We start from the raw sequence: 16275 nt of genomic DNA, 5'->3' as shown, positions 1-16275 counted from the left end.
GCACACTGCTGCACCCCCTCCCCCGGCGTAGTATTACATTGCTTATTTAAAATTGTTTAAAATGTATATAATGCCTTTTGTCTGGCAAAAAAAAAAAAAAAAAATTCCCTGGAACCTAACTGCCCCATTTACATTTATTCTTATGCGGAAAATGGATTCGCTTAACGTCGTTTCACTTAAAGTCGCATTTTTCAGGAACATAACTACAACGTTAAGTGACGAGTTACGAGTATATAGAAATTAACCATACATACAAATCAGATATGATTACCCACTGACTTTTGCCCTCATTGATTACCTCAGAAAGACGCAGTTGTTTACATTCTGTCAGCCACCCATCTCTGTGTTCTGCCAGCCTATGAAGGGCTCCTGCTGCTCTCCATATACAGTATGTAACTGGTAATTTGTCATAATTACCATGAAAGTATATTGCACAGTACTCATGAAAATTGTCACAATTTTTATTAAAGCTGCATTTTGTATTGTTTACATCAGGGGTTCTCAACCTTTTTCTTTTTGACTCTCTCCGTCCCCCACCCCAACATGCTATAAAAACTCCAGGGGCCACTGGGATCAGGGTGGCCTCCTGGTTTCAGCTGCTGGGCTGGAGGAGAAGGGAGCTAAGGGCTTCTGCCCTGTGGTGGGACTCTGGGCTCCAACTGTGGGGCAGTGGGCCTCTGGGCTTCTGCTCCACAGACCCCTGAAACTGGCTCATGGATCTCAAGAGGGCCGTGGATTTCCAGTTGAGAAGAACTGGTTTACACCACACAGCATCAGGCTGGAGTCAAGGTTTGAAAATATTTACTGACACTGCACTCTGAACAGTCTGGCTGAATTTAAGCCCTGATTATACCAGTATAGACTTAAACTGAAAAAAGCCAGTCTTATGTCCTTTCAGAAGCAGTTTAAAATATTCTGGAATAACTTAAACCAGAAAAGGGCACACTGTTTTATACCAGAATAAGTGTGTCCTCTCGAGCATTTGTACCGGCATAACTTCAGTGGTTTAAATGTGCACCCTACTTTGTACCAGTATAACTTTTCTGGGTAGACAAATCCTCAGACTGGGGCCACGTTGTGCTAAGTACTATAGGTTGTTCCTGTTGTGAAGAGCTTAAGGTCTAAACAAGGCAGAAAAAGTTTAGCAGAAGGTGATGGCTTAAAAATTTCATGTTAGATCATTAATATATAGAAACCACTGACTTACTTCCACCATTTATGTTTGTGGTTGCAGTGCTATTAGTTGCTGGTCATTTTAATAAAAATACTGTGGCTTCTCTGGGATTGCAGGAAGAGCCTTCTTACAGTACCACCACTGTTTCCTATCCCAGCTCTTCACTGTCAATGACTCATGTAATTTTTTTCTTGCATCTTTTTCCTGCTACTCCCTTTTCTCTCGAAACATGCTTTTTTTTGTTCCTCCATCTGTGTTCCTGTTCTTTGCTTCACTGCTTCATGTTCCCCCCCCCCCCAGCTGCTTCCAGTAATTGAAGTTGGTTTCCCACCTATCTGATAGGTTACCCATTTCAGATACCTTCTTAGAACCCACTTACTTCACGAATCCTTCCTTTGCTGGCCTCTCGCCTAGTTATTACCGGAACTGTTAATGTTTTGTTTCGCCTGTCAGTATTAGCTCAAAAATTAGGGGCAATGATTTCTTCTGTCTTGTCAATTACCATGTACATCTACAGATTGCATAAACATTTCATAACTTATTACACATTTATTGCAGAAAGAATTTATAGATTTTATTTCACTTACAATATACATTCATGAAACAAACAAGCTTCTTAATGTACTGCTTACCTAACCTTAACAGAGTGGGGTTTGTTTTTTTTTCTTCCTAGCTATAAATTTTAGCATTTCCCTCTTCTTAATCCGGCTTCTGTTGATACTGATTACTTGCATGTATAGCTAAAATCTGTTTTGTTCTGTTGATAAGTGATTGATGTTTTAATGATGTAGCATGGCGCCATACATCTTAATATTTCAAAAGTAGATTATTACTCTTTCAGTTTTCAAACTGGTAATAAAATCATTTGAAGTCCAGGTTCTAAATTGCAGAAAATAAACTGGAGTGTTTATTAATTCTGTTTTAATGGCTTACAAAGGCCAAATTATTTCCCTAGCACTGGGTGTATTCATGTTACACATGGATTATAACAGATAAGAGTACAAGGAAGCACTTTAGTATAATCAATTTTTTGGGGAGACTTTTGGCATTGGCAAACAAAAAGCAGTAGAGTTCAGGAAATGAACATCTCTATAGTCCTGCATACGACATTATAGTTTCTGAGTTTGAATAATTTTGTTAAACTTATTTCTCATTCAGGGACATCATGATAACCTATTTTGAACCTTCCATCTCGTTTGAAGGACTGTGTAATAAGGTTCGAGACCTGTGCTTCTTTGACAATGAACAACTCTTCACTATGAAATGGATTGATGAAGAAGGTAAAGTGACATCAAGTAGTTTTTATCTTGTGGAAATTTAGATCTCCATCCTTCTCCTACATAAATTAAGAAGGTGTAACTGAGTTCAGAAGATAACCAATCATCCCTTTCCTCTGTAAACTTATTTTCTTAATGAAAGTATTTATTTAAAAAACATCCATTATGGTGGTATCTGGATTCTATACTAAATAATTAGTTCCAAACGAAAAACATAGTAACCTTAAATTCATAGCTACCACTAGGATTTATTGTTGCAGAACCTACCCACCTTCCTTTCTCCAATCCTAGTCTTAAACTATGGAAATGATCTTAAGCACCTTATCCACAATGTCTTAATGCAACGTATAAATGCTACTGAAGTCAAAAAAGAGACCGCTCCCCTCATTGTTTTCTATGAGCTGTCAATCAGACCCTTTGACTCAAAACCTTATTTCTTCAGGGGAGAGGACTGGTGCTGTAGAATGAAGGAACATTAGAAACAGTTCAGCACATACATCTTTCTGAGGAGCAGACTTGTAGAGCAGTAATATACCTCTACCATTATGCTGATGTGGAAAGTTTTGAGTGCTGCTTCCATGCTGGGGACACTAGTGACTATGATTACAAATAATTTTCCATGCTCTTTTTAAAGAGAGATGGACTCTGTGCACAGATATCTACAGCTGTATGTACAAACTAAATAGATATTTCCATTTTGAAGAGAGGGCCTAAAAACACAACTTTTTTTCCCCCAAAATGTGCAATGGGAATAGTTTAACTTCTGCATATAAGGAACTTACTTGGAACTTAATTTTTGTACTCAATCTGAATTGTAATATCGGTATTTTCTGCCAATGGTCTTTATCCCTATCCTAAGTTAGAGAAGGGTGAAAAATTGGGCTTCTTAATGATGCTGTGGTTATGTTGAAATCTTTTAGTTTCATGTTATGTACCTTAGTACATATAGGGTGGGTTTTTTCAAAAGCGTTCAGCATTGGCCTGACCACTGACTTCACTGGGAGCAAAGTTCGTCCAATGCTGATTGCTTTTGAAAATCTCACCCATATGTACTAAATATAGCTGTTCAGTACACATTGTTTGCCTACCTGCCAAAGAAAATCCTTAGTCATGTTAGTTTTCCTAGAAACTTGTAATTTTAGTTTATTGCATAAAAATTCCTTTCCCAAAGCTTTTTTAAAAAATACAGCTTGTTTATACTAGTATGTAAACTGACAGTTTATAATGCACATGCTTTTACTTTCAATTCTTTTAGACTAAATTATTTATGCTTGTTGGGAATGTAATACAGGAAATATAGCGTTTAATAAGCAGCAGTGAAACTACGGCTTAAAACTGCCTGTTGAGTAAAAAGTTTTATTGGAGTCATGCATACTTATGCAATTTTTTTCCTTTTGTTTGTTACTAGGTCTAATTTTTTAAGCTCTTGTAAAATAAAAAGCTTGATGCATTGTAACTTCTATTTTTTTCACACAGGAAGCTAGACCTACCTTAGCTGCTAAATGAGGAATTCAAAATGACTATTTCTAAAGGGTTTATGAATGCATACTGTTATATAATTCATTACTTCCAACTTTCTTTGAATGCATACAAAACAGCAAATGTTGATGTTACTCCAACAAAGGATACTTGCTGCTTATTCCCTGTAAAATCCATCTCCTCTTTTTTTTTTTTCCCCCTCCTCCCTTCATGGCTTTGTTCATATGTGCTCTTACGAGATTTCCTCTACTTACCTAATAGCACTTACTTGAATAACCTGCCATGATTCTTAGTGTTGGGAGCACACAGTTGAAATCTGTAGGCCATGTCAGAGCTAGCATAATTTTATTTTTTCAGAAAAATTTACTCACTGTTAATGCTCTGTTTAGTCTCTCACTCTAGACCTTAGGTGTATACGAGCGGACGGGTGACCTATTTATGTTATGGTAGAATAAGTCACTATGCCCTTTTGTGAATGAACACTTTTATTGTTCCCTTTAGAGTTTAAAGGAAAGATTGTATGTGAATGTGATGGGGAGGACAGCACATTAGCTTTTTCTGGGTGTGCCAGGGAAATACATCAGTACAGGTTTCTAGAATGAAACCTCTATCTCAAGCATTATAGGCATTAAATCTCCTTAGAGATATTTAATAGCATCTGCCCATTTTCTTTTTATATTTTTGAAACCTGTGCCACAGTTCTCTGTTCCTGCTTGGTGGTAGAAAAACTGGTTTGGTTGGTGTTGCAACACCATTGAATAAAAATAGTTAGTTTTTTTTTTTTTTTTAAAGCTTCTGGAGCACATGCATTTATGCAGTGAGTGGGCAGTTCCATGTCCCACAGAACTAATTTCTCACATTGGATGTAGTGAGATGTGACAAAATCTGGCTTTGAAGAGCGTATACATTATTTTAGTCTTGACAGATCATAGCTTGCAGGAAAGAGAAAGTTAAAACAGAGCTTAAACACTTGCTGCCAAAACATTTTAGTAGGTGATCACTAACAACAAAAATTGCAAAGGGTAGGGACATTAAATGCTATATCAGTGATAAAATTACATGATCATGAGAACTAAAATTAAAATATAGTCAAATCCACATTTTCTGTAGGTAAGTGTAAGGCAAAAAATGGTCAGGTCAGTTCTGATGTCTTGCAGTGAATGATTTATGCCTTTTCTGTTCTTTTACAATAGCTAATTAGTCCCTGTCCAATTGTGTTAAAGTTCTTATTACTGACTTGCCAATGACATTGCATTCTCACACATTTGAAGCAACTAGCCATGTTAGTAATATGAAATTTTATATAGCTTTTCTAATCTTCAAAACATTTTAAAAATGTTAACTGATCTTCACAGTCTCCTTGAGAGTTAGATTAATGTTGTCCATATTTCTCAAATGTGGAATCTGAGATAGAGAGCCTATAACTTGCCTGTACTTCAAAAAGAAATCTGTCAGAACCAAGGCCAGAACTCAGGAGCTCCTAGCTCAGAGTCCTGTACTTGGCCTATCTAACTTGATTTCTCCCATAGTGTTAGGCCTTAGTTATAAGAATTTCGATAGTTTAACTTAAGATGTTGGCTTAGTCACACTGGTGCAAACCTCTGTGTTGGCTCTTATTTCTTTAAGAGAAAGCTAAATCAAAATAAGCAATCTCTGTATATAAATAAGAATATGCACACAGGTATTTGCACCAGGGTAAGTAATCTATCACTTTTAGTTAAACCAGTGCAACTTTACCATGTGGGCAAGGCCTTAGATTGGTTCTAAGTGCTGGTGTGCGATGATTATTCCTTTTCAAAGCTTTAGAAAAGGCTGCCTTTATTAAGAATAAACTTCATTCAGCTGTGATTCATGCTGCAAAAGTTAGGGCAAATAGTCCCTTTTGGGCAAAGGGAGAGAGAACAACTACACATTTATCATCCTTCAGATTTGGGTTTAAGACTATTATTCATTTTATAACTTCATCCAAGTTAATGTGAGGAAAGTACTAAAGTGTTAGCAGCCTGTTTTGTTTTTTTTTTGCTTTAAGATTGTGTCCGATAGGACGGATGGAGAAAATATAAAGGCAAAGTGAACCCAGTTTTAACATTGTGCATTTATGGAATATTTGTGTGAAATCTTGAACGAAATCTTATTTATCTCGTGGTGAAATAGTACATACTCAAATTTGTGAACCCCAAAACCAGTCAATATTTGAGAGCTTTAGTGTGCCTGCCTCTTACTGGGCATCCCTTTTGAGGCTGAGGCAGCCCTGATTCTGATGGAAGTTGGAAATGCACATACCTGCTGTAGGAGATAGTTCAATCTTGGGGGAGGAGGGAAAAGACACCAATTTGTTGAAGAAAGAGCTAGAGATAGGAGACAGCCTTCCTATGGGATTCATAGCTTCCTTGAAAGTAATGCTGTGCTACAGGTACAATAATCTTTTCTGGCATCATAGACAACAGATGTATGTGCAAGAACAGCATGATGTTTAAGAAAGAAACTCAGGGTTTGTGTACGCAGTGCCAGTACTGTTTGTAACATGACCATCAGTGCGCACTAGGGAACTTTTAGTGTATGCCAACAGGGCCCACATGTACAGTTAGTGCATGACACACTGGTGCACACTGAAGTTTACATCCCAGTTGGTACACACTAATGCACAGTGTAGACAAGCACTCAGATCTGTAGCTCACATTTAGTCCTACTCAGTCTGAATGGGTGTGATGACAGGTCAAGTCTGTAAAGATTTGTAAGTCAAAATAGTTACTGCGTAAATAGGTCTTAACTCCCTCCAGGATAAATAAGAATTTCAGATGCTGTGTCTGGAATATGAGTCTTTCAAAATGACTGAAATATTAATATTACAGGCTAATATTAATCTAGATACTAGCGTAAATATTCATAGTATTACTGTGCTTTGAAATTAAGTGTCATTATCTTGGGAAGACTCCATAACAGTGCTGTATTCTAAAATTGAGTTGATTCTTTTTTAGGAGACCCATGCACAGTTTCTTCTCAGCTGGAGTTAGAGGAAGCCTTTCGGTTGTATGAACTAAACAAGGATTCAGAGCTTCTAATTCATGGTAGGATAGAACTTTGTCTTTCTCCTTACATGCATGGGCCAGTACATATTCTTTTCTATATACGTTGGTATTTTATGGATTCATACTGTTAATCATCTTCACTATGTGAAGGCATGGGGACAGGGAAAATTCCATGTACTTAATGTAATATCTGGCATTCACTTCTGAGAGTGTCTGCAGGACAAGAAGTAATGGGCTTAATCTGCAGCAAGGGAGATTTTGGCTAGCTATTAGGAAATTGCGAACTGTAAGTGCAGTTAAGCTCTGGAATAGGCTACTGGGGAGGTTGTGGAATCCCCATCATTTACTGTTTTTAAGAATCTTTCAGAGATGGTCTAGATTTAATTAGTCCTGCCTGAATAGAAAGAGCTGGACTTGAGGACTTCTCAGGATCCCTTCTAGTTTCCACTTAGTTCAAATATATCATTACCCAAGTCTCTGCGTACATGGTGACATACTGTATTCAACTTTTCCAGACTACTGTACCCTTTTCAAGAGTCTGATTTGTCTTGTGTACCCCTGAGTTTCCCCTCACTTAAACTACTTGCTTACAAAATAAGATATAAGAATACAAAAGTGTCACAGCGCACACTTACTGAAAAATTGCTTGCTTTCTCATTTTTATCATATAATTATAAATCAATTGGCATATAAATATTGTACTTACATTTTAGTATATAGAGCACTATAAACAAGTCTTCTGTATGAAATTTTAGTTTGTACTGACTTCGCTAGTGCTTTTTATGTAGCCTGTTGTAAAATATATATGTAGATGAGATGACATACCCCCAGGAGTACACGTAGCCCTGGTTGAGAACCACTGCTGTAATATGCTTTCCCTTCTGCCTTGACTCCACTTCAGTTGTGACAGGCTGAAGTGATTAAACTAGCACCATGTCTAAGTCTACTCAGTGGTCTACACTAGCGCTTCCTCTGTTACTACTTCCAGTGTAGAGTCCTTGGTGCTAGGCAAACTGAGAAAAGTACTAGTGTACGCAAGACCATAAATGCCTGGTTATTAAAGCACCATAACGTGGGGTATTTATGGTTGAGGTTTCCAAACTCGGGTCCAGGGCCTGTGGGTGGTCTGTAGAGAGCTGGCTGGTTATATGGTGCTTGCTTCTCAGTTACTGTTGCTCATTTACCTTATTTGACATATAAAAAATACACTGAACAGTTTCCTATCTTACTTTGCCATGTAGGCAACTGCTGTCGCTGCTGCATGGACACTACAATTAAAAATGAGCTGAGAAGTAGCCATCAAAAATCTGTTACAACATAGTTCATCTTATAGAAAAAGTTTGGAAAGTCTGATCTATAGATTTGGTAGCAATACAGCTCCTCTGATGAATACTTGAAGCCAGTTTTTGGGTCCATGATAATATCCGATGAACAAACTTGCATTGATCATTCATGTTCTTGTGAGGGAGATGTTGTAATCCCCATTTTACATGAGGAAATGAAGCCCGAATGGTGGTTACTGCCAAAGGTCACAGAAGAAGTCAGGATAGTCTTAGAGTGTGGAAGTTCCTGGCTCCAATTCTTTGCTTAAGCCTAGCCTCTAGCATAGCAAGAGGTCTGCATTGAACTAATTCCGTACTGAGTGGCTTATGGAATGCAGGAGACCTCTCAGGCAATTGTTTAAAAGAGCCTTTTTCAAGGAACCTCATTGGCAATACACCATAGATCTTACCTTGACCTTGACATCTACTTTCTTCCCAGATGATACAAATATTTTTTGTAACTGTTGTATATCTTGAAAATGTATCTTTATATCAGAAGTAAAAGATTAATCTGGAGCATTACTGTTTACTTTACAGTGTTCCCTTGTGTACCAGAAAGGCCTGGCATGCCTTGTCCAGGGGAAGATAGTAAGTAGGCATTTTTGTAAAAGAAATACTTTCTGTAAATGGTCATTGCACGGTTATCGAATAACGCAAGCTGAACTGATTAAAATAGTAGCTTTTTGTATGTCCTGTTGATAGGTTCTATATCAAAGCTTATCTAAGAAATTGAAACTGAAATGTGGCTATTACTCTTCTCGACTGGCTGTCCGGTTTTCCCCAAGGGTGAATAGCCATGACGACTAACAGTGCTGTCTCATCTTATCAGCTGAAATGGCCAAAAATCAAACTAAGTTTCGGGACCTTTCAGGCCCTCTCCCATTGCTGTTTTTCCATGGACTCTAAAAATTGTATATAGTGCTGAAAATGCTTTACAATTCAATGAAATGGTGGAAGAGGGAATTACTGTTACCTCTTAAATTATACTCTTGGGAATTCCTAGTCATGCCAATTGAAATTACTATTTCTATTAAGATTGGATTTGCCCAGATAACTTTTGAATGGATTATGCAGCTCGGGGTGGCAGGGGCTTTCCTTCCCCATGCTCCCCAATATATTTTATTTTAAAATGGTTTGCATTCAACTGTTGCTTGTAAATTAAGGTTGCAAACCTGCCCATTTATCCTTGGATGTGGTCCCACGACATCACACTTTTCATGTTCATAAGGCAGTGTGAGGAATCTTGCAGTGTTGCTATGATGACATACCTCTTCTCTGACACTACAGAAGACACGTCTCCCAGAGATTGGGACTTCCGCACACATTCCTACACAGATTACAGAAAACTAGGAGTTTCTTGTAATTTGCAGTTAGCTTCCGGTGCTGGGAAACTCTCATGAGAACCAATTAAAACCTTTACAACAGAAGTAAATACACTTGATGCAAGTTGCATGTTTTCACATTGAGTTAATATTGTAGGTCTTGCTACACTCAAAGTTGTGCTGTGTTTTATCACTCCTGGATAAGCATTCATCTTATTTGTAACCACTCATGCGTCTTTTGTATTGCTTGCTCCATAACATGATGATTTTCTTTTACATGTCAGCTTCTCTTAGACAGCTACCATTTTGCTGGTTGACTATTTGTAGTCCTCATCAGAGTAATGAAGTGTTGTTTTTGTCTTCCTGGGTACAGCAGTGGTTGTCAATTTATAGACTCATTTCAGCTGCTGCTCTTGAAATTTGAGGTCATGTTACCCAACTGTTGTTGCTAACTGTTAGTTTTCTCCTAGTCTTTAAGAAAAGCCTCAGCTTTAGCTTGGGTGCTTAAAGCTATAAAAAAACATGCTATTGTTACAGATTTTGTATAGAAAAGTAGCTATATTTTTAGCTATCAAGATATTGACACTGCATTTGTTAGCATGGTATCTGAGTCCCTGATTGATTGAAACACATTTAAAATAATTTGATTTGCTTGACTATACACTTGGAGACTAAGTGTGACACCAGTCAGTTTTTAAAAAACTGGCATTGCTAAACCATAAGTGGCTTTGAAAAACAATTTAAGGTGCAGTTGTATGTGGTTCAGTATTAATCCATTGAGTTCCTAATGTGGTACTGCCAGTGCAAAATGCGTTGTGTGGTGGCAGATGTGGGCCTAAAATATCAGGTGATTATAGTGCAGCAAAGCAAGTGTAAATCAAGGCACTCCTCTTTTTTATTCTTTCAATTTAAATAAAATTAGTTGTTTTTTATCAAATATTTGTAATACCTGGACAATCTCCCTTCTCTTGGCTCAGTCTTGAATGCTTTTAGACAATAGCAATTATTTGTAATTACCATCAGTGTTTTGGGGGTTTTGATTGGTGGGGGCAGCACTCAACTCAGTGAAGAGGTTTTAGAGTCCCGAACTGTAGTTTCTGTTCATGGCAAGACATTCTCATTGACATAAAATTCTGCTGGAGTAGAGAATTACAGGATTGGCCCTTCATCTGTAAATTAGTTTGTATAATGTGTCCATGAGTATGTTGTATGGTGTAATGTTCACACTTGCATGGATATAATTATATTTTACTTTTCTTAGAATCCATTTATCGTCGTGGTGCCCGGCGGTGGCGGAAGCTGTATTGTGCAAATGGTCATACTTTTCAAGCTAAGCGATTTAACAGGGTAAGACTTTCTGTGAGTAGTTGAATGCAATGTTAAAACCTTTATGCACTGCCCGTCTCTTCGGCAGTTGTACTATTACTGCCTCCAAAGATTAAAATGTAGATTGTCTGGAGAAAATGGACTTTACCCTCAGTACATCAAATAAAGTGGTTCTTTTTATACAAGTTCTGATAACCAGAAAGTATACTGAAGTAACTCAAGTTGACATTTCTAGCTTCAATACCTCTCATTTATTTGTTTATAGTATAAGTAGTTTGTTTTTTATAACTTATTCTATAGCATTTGGTCTTTTGATAACCCTGTGCTTTCAGTAAAATTTGCCACTTGGGCTATTTAAATGTCATGCACTTGAATAGGTAAATTATAACCCAAATTCACTGATTTTTTTTTTTTTTAATCCAAAGCACACCACAAGAACTACTACGTATATCAACAGTACATAACACTGATATTCTTTTAATTTTGTTTGCAGAAGTTAAATTTTAAATGGTTGTGAGCTGGCAGAGAACTCTGGGTACTGAGCTCCCAATAGGCATTGTCAGTGTCTTGAGCTCTAGGAACAAACAAAGTTGGCATCCGATGAAGTGGGTATTCACTCACAAAAGCTCATGCTCCAATACATCTGTTAGTCTATATAAGTAACACAGGACTCTTTGCTGCTTAAACAAGTTTGAGTCACTAGTGTTGCAGGGAATTCTCTTTATGGTTTGCCAGTAAGAACTGAGGTGTTCAGCCAGCCTCCATATGCTGGAATAGGAGCAGTCAGAAGTAACAAGCATGTATTTGTCATATTAACTGTAAGAAATTAGGTACTTTTTAGGTACTTTTTTCAGATTTGTTTAAAACATTTAACAGAGTATAAGAAAATGTGCAATGTGTAATGAGTAGTATTTGTATAATACAGGTCCATACACAATATATCTTCTCCACCTTCACCACTGGGCTCATTAAAAACAAGGAATTTCTCTCCAACACCCTCCTTGACCATCTCCAAATCTGGTTTCTGGTTTTCGTTCCACTGAAGCAGCTCTTTCCAAAGTCTCTTGAGTGACCTCTAACTAGCCTCCTCTATAGTGGTTTGTCTCCAGTTGCTTTGTTAGCATCATTTGATGGATTGTCATTTTGTGTATTGCCCAAAGCTCAGTCTTTTGAGGCCCTCCTACAAACACCTCTAAGTGTACTGAAACTGCTGCTTTATGTTAAGTTTTATTGCTACCTTGTGCTACTCCTGGGGGAGGGGGGAACCCTCTGTGCACAGTATTTTAAAATTCTGCATATTTTGTTTGCCAAAATAACCGTATAATTATGCTGGTTTCAATTATTTTGGTAATTTTATTTCAAAATACTTGTCAACAAGTATGTCTATAATAATACAGACAACAAAAAATCAGGAAATGTTTTTTGACAGTTTTCTTACTAGTCATATTAATACAGAACTTTGAGTAGTAATTCATTTAAACTACAATACAGAAATGTATTTCCTGCACTCCTCAAAAGCAGTGCAAAGGGAGTCAAGGATAATGAGGGCTCTGGCTTAGGGTGTGGTCTTTTGGGTGGGGCCAGAGATGAGGGGTTCAGAGAGCAGTAGGGGGCTACGGGTTGGGGCCAAGGGGTTTGAAGTGTGGGAGGTGGCTCCAGGCTAGGGCAAGGGGTTGGGGTGTGGAAGGAGGTACAGGCTCTGAGCTGGGGCCAGAAATGAGGGGTTCAGGGTGCAGGAGGGCCCTCTGGGCTGGGGCAGGAGGTTGGAGTGGGAGAGGGGAGGAAGGCTCTAGGGTGGATCATGGGATGAGGAGTTTGGAATGCAGGAGGGGACTCTGGGCTGGGGCAGAGGGGGTTCAAGGTGTGGGACTGGGTTCCAGGCTGGGGCAGAGGGTTGGGGTGCAGGAGGAGGTGTGGGCTCTGGGGTGGGGCTGAGGCAAGTGGTTGGGGTGGAGGAGGGGGTGTGGCCTCCGGGAGGGAGTTTAGGTTTGGGAGGGGGCTGAGGTCTGGTATTGTCTAATGTGTGATTTTTTTTTTAATTATTTTTTATTTATTTATTTATTTATTTTGGGTGCACGCTCCAGGTGGTATTTACTTCAGGCAGCTCCCATAAGCTTCCAGCATCTCCCTCTGGCTCCTAAGCAGAGGCATGGCCAGGCAGCTTTGCACACTGCCCCTGCCTGCAGGCACCTCCCCGGCAGCTCCTGTTGGTGGCGGTTGGCCAATGGGAGCTGCAGAGCTGGTGCTAGGGATGGGGGCAGCACATGAAGCCCTGGTGGCTGGCCCTATGCCTTGGAGCCAGAGGGAGATGCTGACAGCTTATGGGAGCCGTGTGGAGCCATGCAGGCACCCTGCCTGTCCTGCTGCGGCCAGCTCACTGGACTTTTAATGGCCCTTCCAGTGGTGCTGACTGCAGCCATCAGGGTCCCTTTTCGACTGGGCATTCTGGTTGGACATCTGGCAACGCTCTGAAGGAGAGGGAAGTAATTTCTGGGAAGGAGCCTGGGAGTGGACCTGGAGAGTGGTTGGTTGTAGATGGGAGAAGTATGGAACAGTATTTTTGGGTGAGGGAAGAGGGATTGTTACAGAGTTGGGGTGCCTCCCCTATCCAGACCCTGACTGACTCCTAGCCTCTCCCATTCAGTTAGGTTCATCAGGCCTTGTCTCCATGTGTCCCCTCCTCAGTCTATCTCCGCCCCCCTCCCCACTAGCTCTCCGTATGTGTCCTCCTAGCAGTCCCATGTGACTTACTCTGGTTCTTCTCTCCCCCGCCACACACATCCCATGCCGCCTCACCTAGCACTGCAAACAGAGCATGCTGTGAGGAACGCAGTCTCTCCTCCCTATTGGCTGGTGACTGCTGTGGCTGTCTGAACCAGCTTCCCTTTGTTCCAATGCTACAGCCAGCTCCTGCTGGACAAAATGCGTAACTGCAGCTCCTCTACAACAGAATATATTTTCTGCGCAGAAAAAAAAAAACTTCAAGGGACATGAATTCTGCCCATCCGTAGTGGTGCAGACTTCCCCCAGAAGTATCACTTGTTTTCTCTTGTCATATACTTAGATTGAAATCTGTTTGTTGCAGAGATCATCTTTTTTTTTTTAAGAGTACAGTGGCAAGTCTATGGGGCCCTGATTCGGGTTTGTGTTCTACTGCAGAGGTTCTCAACCTTTTTCTTAGGCGTCTTCCCCCCTGCCCCTTCCCCCAAACATGCTATAAAAACTCCACTGCCCATCTATGTCACAACTATTTTTTCTGTATATAAATGCCAGAGCCGGTGTTAGGGGGTAGCAAGCAGGTCAATTGCCCGCTGAGGCGGCTCTAGGAATTTTGCCACCCCAAGCACAGCAGGCAGGCTGCCTTCCGCGGCGTGCCTGTGGATGGACCACTGGTCCTGCGGCTTCGGTGGACCTCCCGCAGGCGTGCCTGTGAGAGGTCCTCCAAAGCCGCGGGACCAGTGGACCCTCCGCAGGCATGCCGCCGAGGGCAGCCTGACTGCCACCCTCTTGGCGCCGGCAGAGCACCCCCCGCGGCTTGTCTCCCCAAGCATGCGCTTGGCGTGCTGGGTCCTGCAGGCGCCCCTGATTGCCCAGATCCCCATGGCACAGAAGCCCCAACGAAGCTACAATGCTCAGGCTTCAGCTTCAGCCCTGGGTGCAGGGCTCAGGGCCCCGGGCTTCAGCCCCATGCAGTGGGTCTTAGGCTTTCTGTCCTGGGCCCCAGCAAGTCTAATGTTGGCCCTGCTTGGCAGACCCTCTGAAATCTGCTCGCAGCCCCCCACGGGGGCCTGGACTCTGGTTGAGAACTACTGTTCTACTGTAATATAAACAATGAAAATGCTGCTGGTCGCTTTCCTGTTTCTAGTGTTGATTTTTAATCTCAATTTTGTTGATTTGTTCTCTTAGCGAGCTCATTGTGCCATCTGCACTGACCGAATTTGGGGCCTGGGGCGTCAGGGATATAAATGTATCAACTGTAAACTCCTTGTTCATAAGAAGTGCCACAAACTTGTCAACACTGAATGTGGCCGCCACGCACTACAACCAGTAAGTGAAATTATCTAGTAACTATTCTGAAACAAAACTTGATAGCGTAGTGGAATGGTAACTAGGGCAATAGTCCCCAGAGTCTGCAATGCTGAAGACCTCAGTGGCAGTTGGACAGGAGCCTGATACCTGCACCCAGCTTGCATATCTATATATCAAAAATAAATGTACACTCCTGCTTGTTGCTTGTATCTGTATCTTAATTGATGCTGCTTACTAATTGTATAATGCTCTATATCTTCAAAATGCTGTGGGGGGGGGGGAAATGGTTCCTCGCATATCACTGAGTGGGAGAGTATAGCTCCCATTTTACAGATGGGCAAATCTGAGGCACAGATGTTGCAGTTTGGCCAAAGCCACACACTGAGTCAACTATGCTTAGCCCATTATATCATAAGTAGGATTACCTGTCAGACATCATCAAAACATTGCAGATGAGTTTGTCTTCACTCTGCTGTTAAAAAGGAGGCAACTAAAGCCACATCTTAAGAATTCAATAGGCTGTATTTTGGTCATCCCTGAACTAGTCAAATGACTAGTAAGACCATTTGAACTTTTCTTTGTCTTTCCCATTCCCACTGCTGTAGTTTTTTTTTTTCCTACTGAAGTGGGTTGCTATTTCAGTATCTCTGAAGTGTGAATAAATCTAGATCTATGTAGAATAGGTCCCAAGTCGTTGCCTTCTTCATGCATTTCTGATGTACATTTTTTGTAGTGAGGATAATTAACCATTCAAGCAATTTACCAAGATTCATTGTAGATTCATCACTGACAATTTTTAAATCAAGATTGGATGTTTTTTCTAAAAGAGAGGGTACTGGAATTATTTTGAGGATGTTCTATGGCCTTTGTGTACAAGAGATCAGACTATATCACAATGGTCCCTTTTGGCCATGGAATCTATGAATCTGATAGCTATTTGAGTTATGCCAATATGAATGGTGTTTAGTCTAACTTTTTAAATTAACTTGATTATGTTAATAAGATAAAGATCGTATATTATGGTAGTGTAGTTTTTAAAGTAAAATGTGAAAGGAATAGGAACTGGATTCGCCTGGTTCAACTTGGCTCTGTCTGAATTTCAGACTTGAAGGGACAAATGCCTCTACTCTTCCATGTTCAGTCATAAAGATATAGTTAATTGTTAAAAAATGTAATAGGCAAGAAATGAACCATTACTGTGAACATTTTTGCAGGAGCCTGTAATACCTATGGATCAGTCATCAGTGCACCCAGATAACATAGAACCAGGTAAGATGAATAAATGTATTTTTATGTAAAGTTTTTGCAATTTCAAGT

General features: G+C 40.1%; 1 protein-coding gene across 1 annotated transcript in view; it reads left to right on the top strand.

The window, feature by feature from the left end:
- PRKCI (protein kinase C iota) overlaps positions 1 to 16275 on the top strand; it is a 54410-nt gene that overhangs the window by 15729 nt on the left and 22406 nt on the right. The window contains exons 2-7 of the mRNA XM_030574946.1: positions 2333 to 2454; positions 6909 to 6998; positions 8819 to 8869; positions 10865 to 10950; positions 14836 to 14976; positions 16173 to 16227. Coding sequence (XP_030430806.1) covers positions 2333 to 2454; positions 6909 to 6998; positions 8819 to 8869; positions 10865 to 10950; positions 14836 to 14976; positions 16173 to 16227 — 545 coding nt within the window. The remainder of the gene's footprint in view (positions 1 to 2332; positions 2455 to 6908; positions 6999 to 8818; positions 8870 to 10864; positions 10951 to 14835; positions 14977 to 16172; positions 16228 to 16275) is intronic.

The sequence above is a fragment of the Gopherus evgoodei genome, chromosome 9 (genome assembly GCF_007399415.2).
Source record: "Gopherus evgoodei ecotype Sinaloan lineage chromosome 9, rGopEvg1_v1.p, whole genome shotgun sequence".
Classification (NCBI taxonomy): Eukaryota; Metazoa; Chordata; order Testudines; family Testudinidae; genus Gopherus; species Gopherus evgoodei.
The sequence above is the reverse complement of the archived record's forward strand: the minus strand, read 5'-3'. Positions and strand labels throughout refer to the sequence as shown.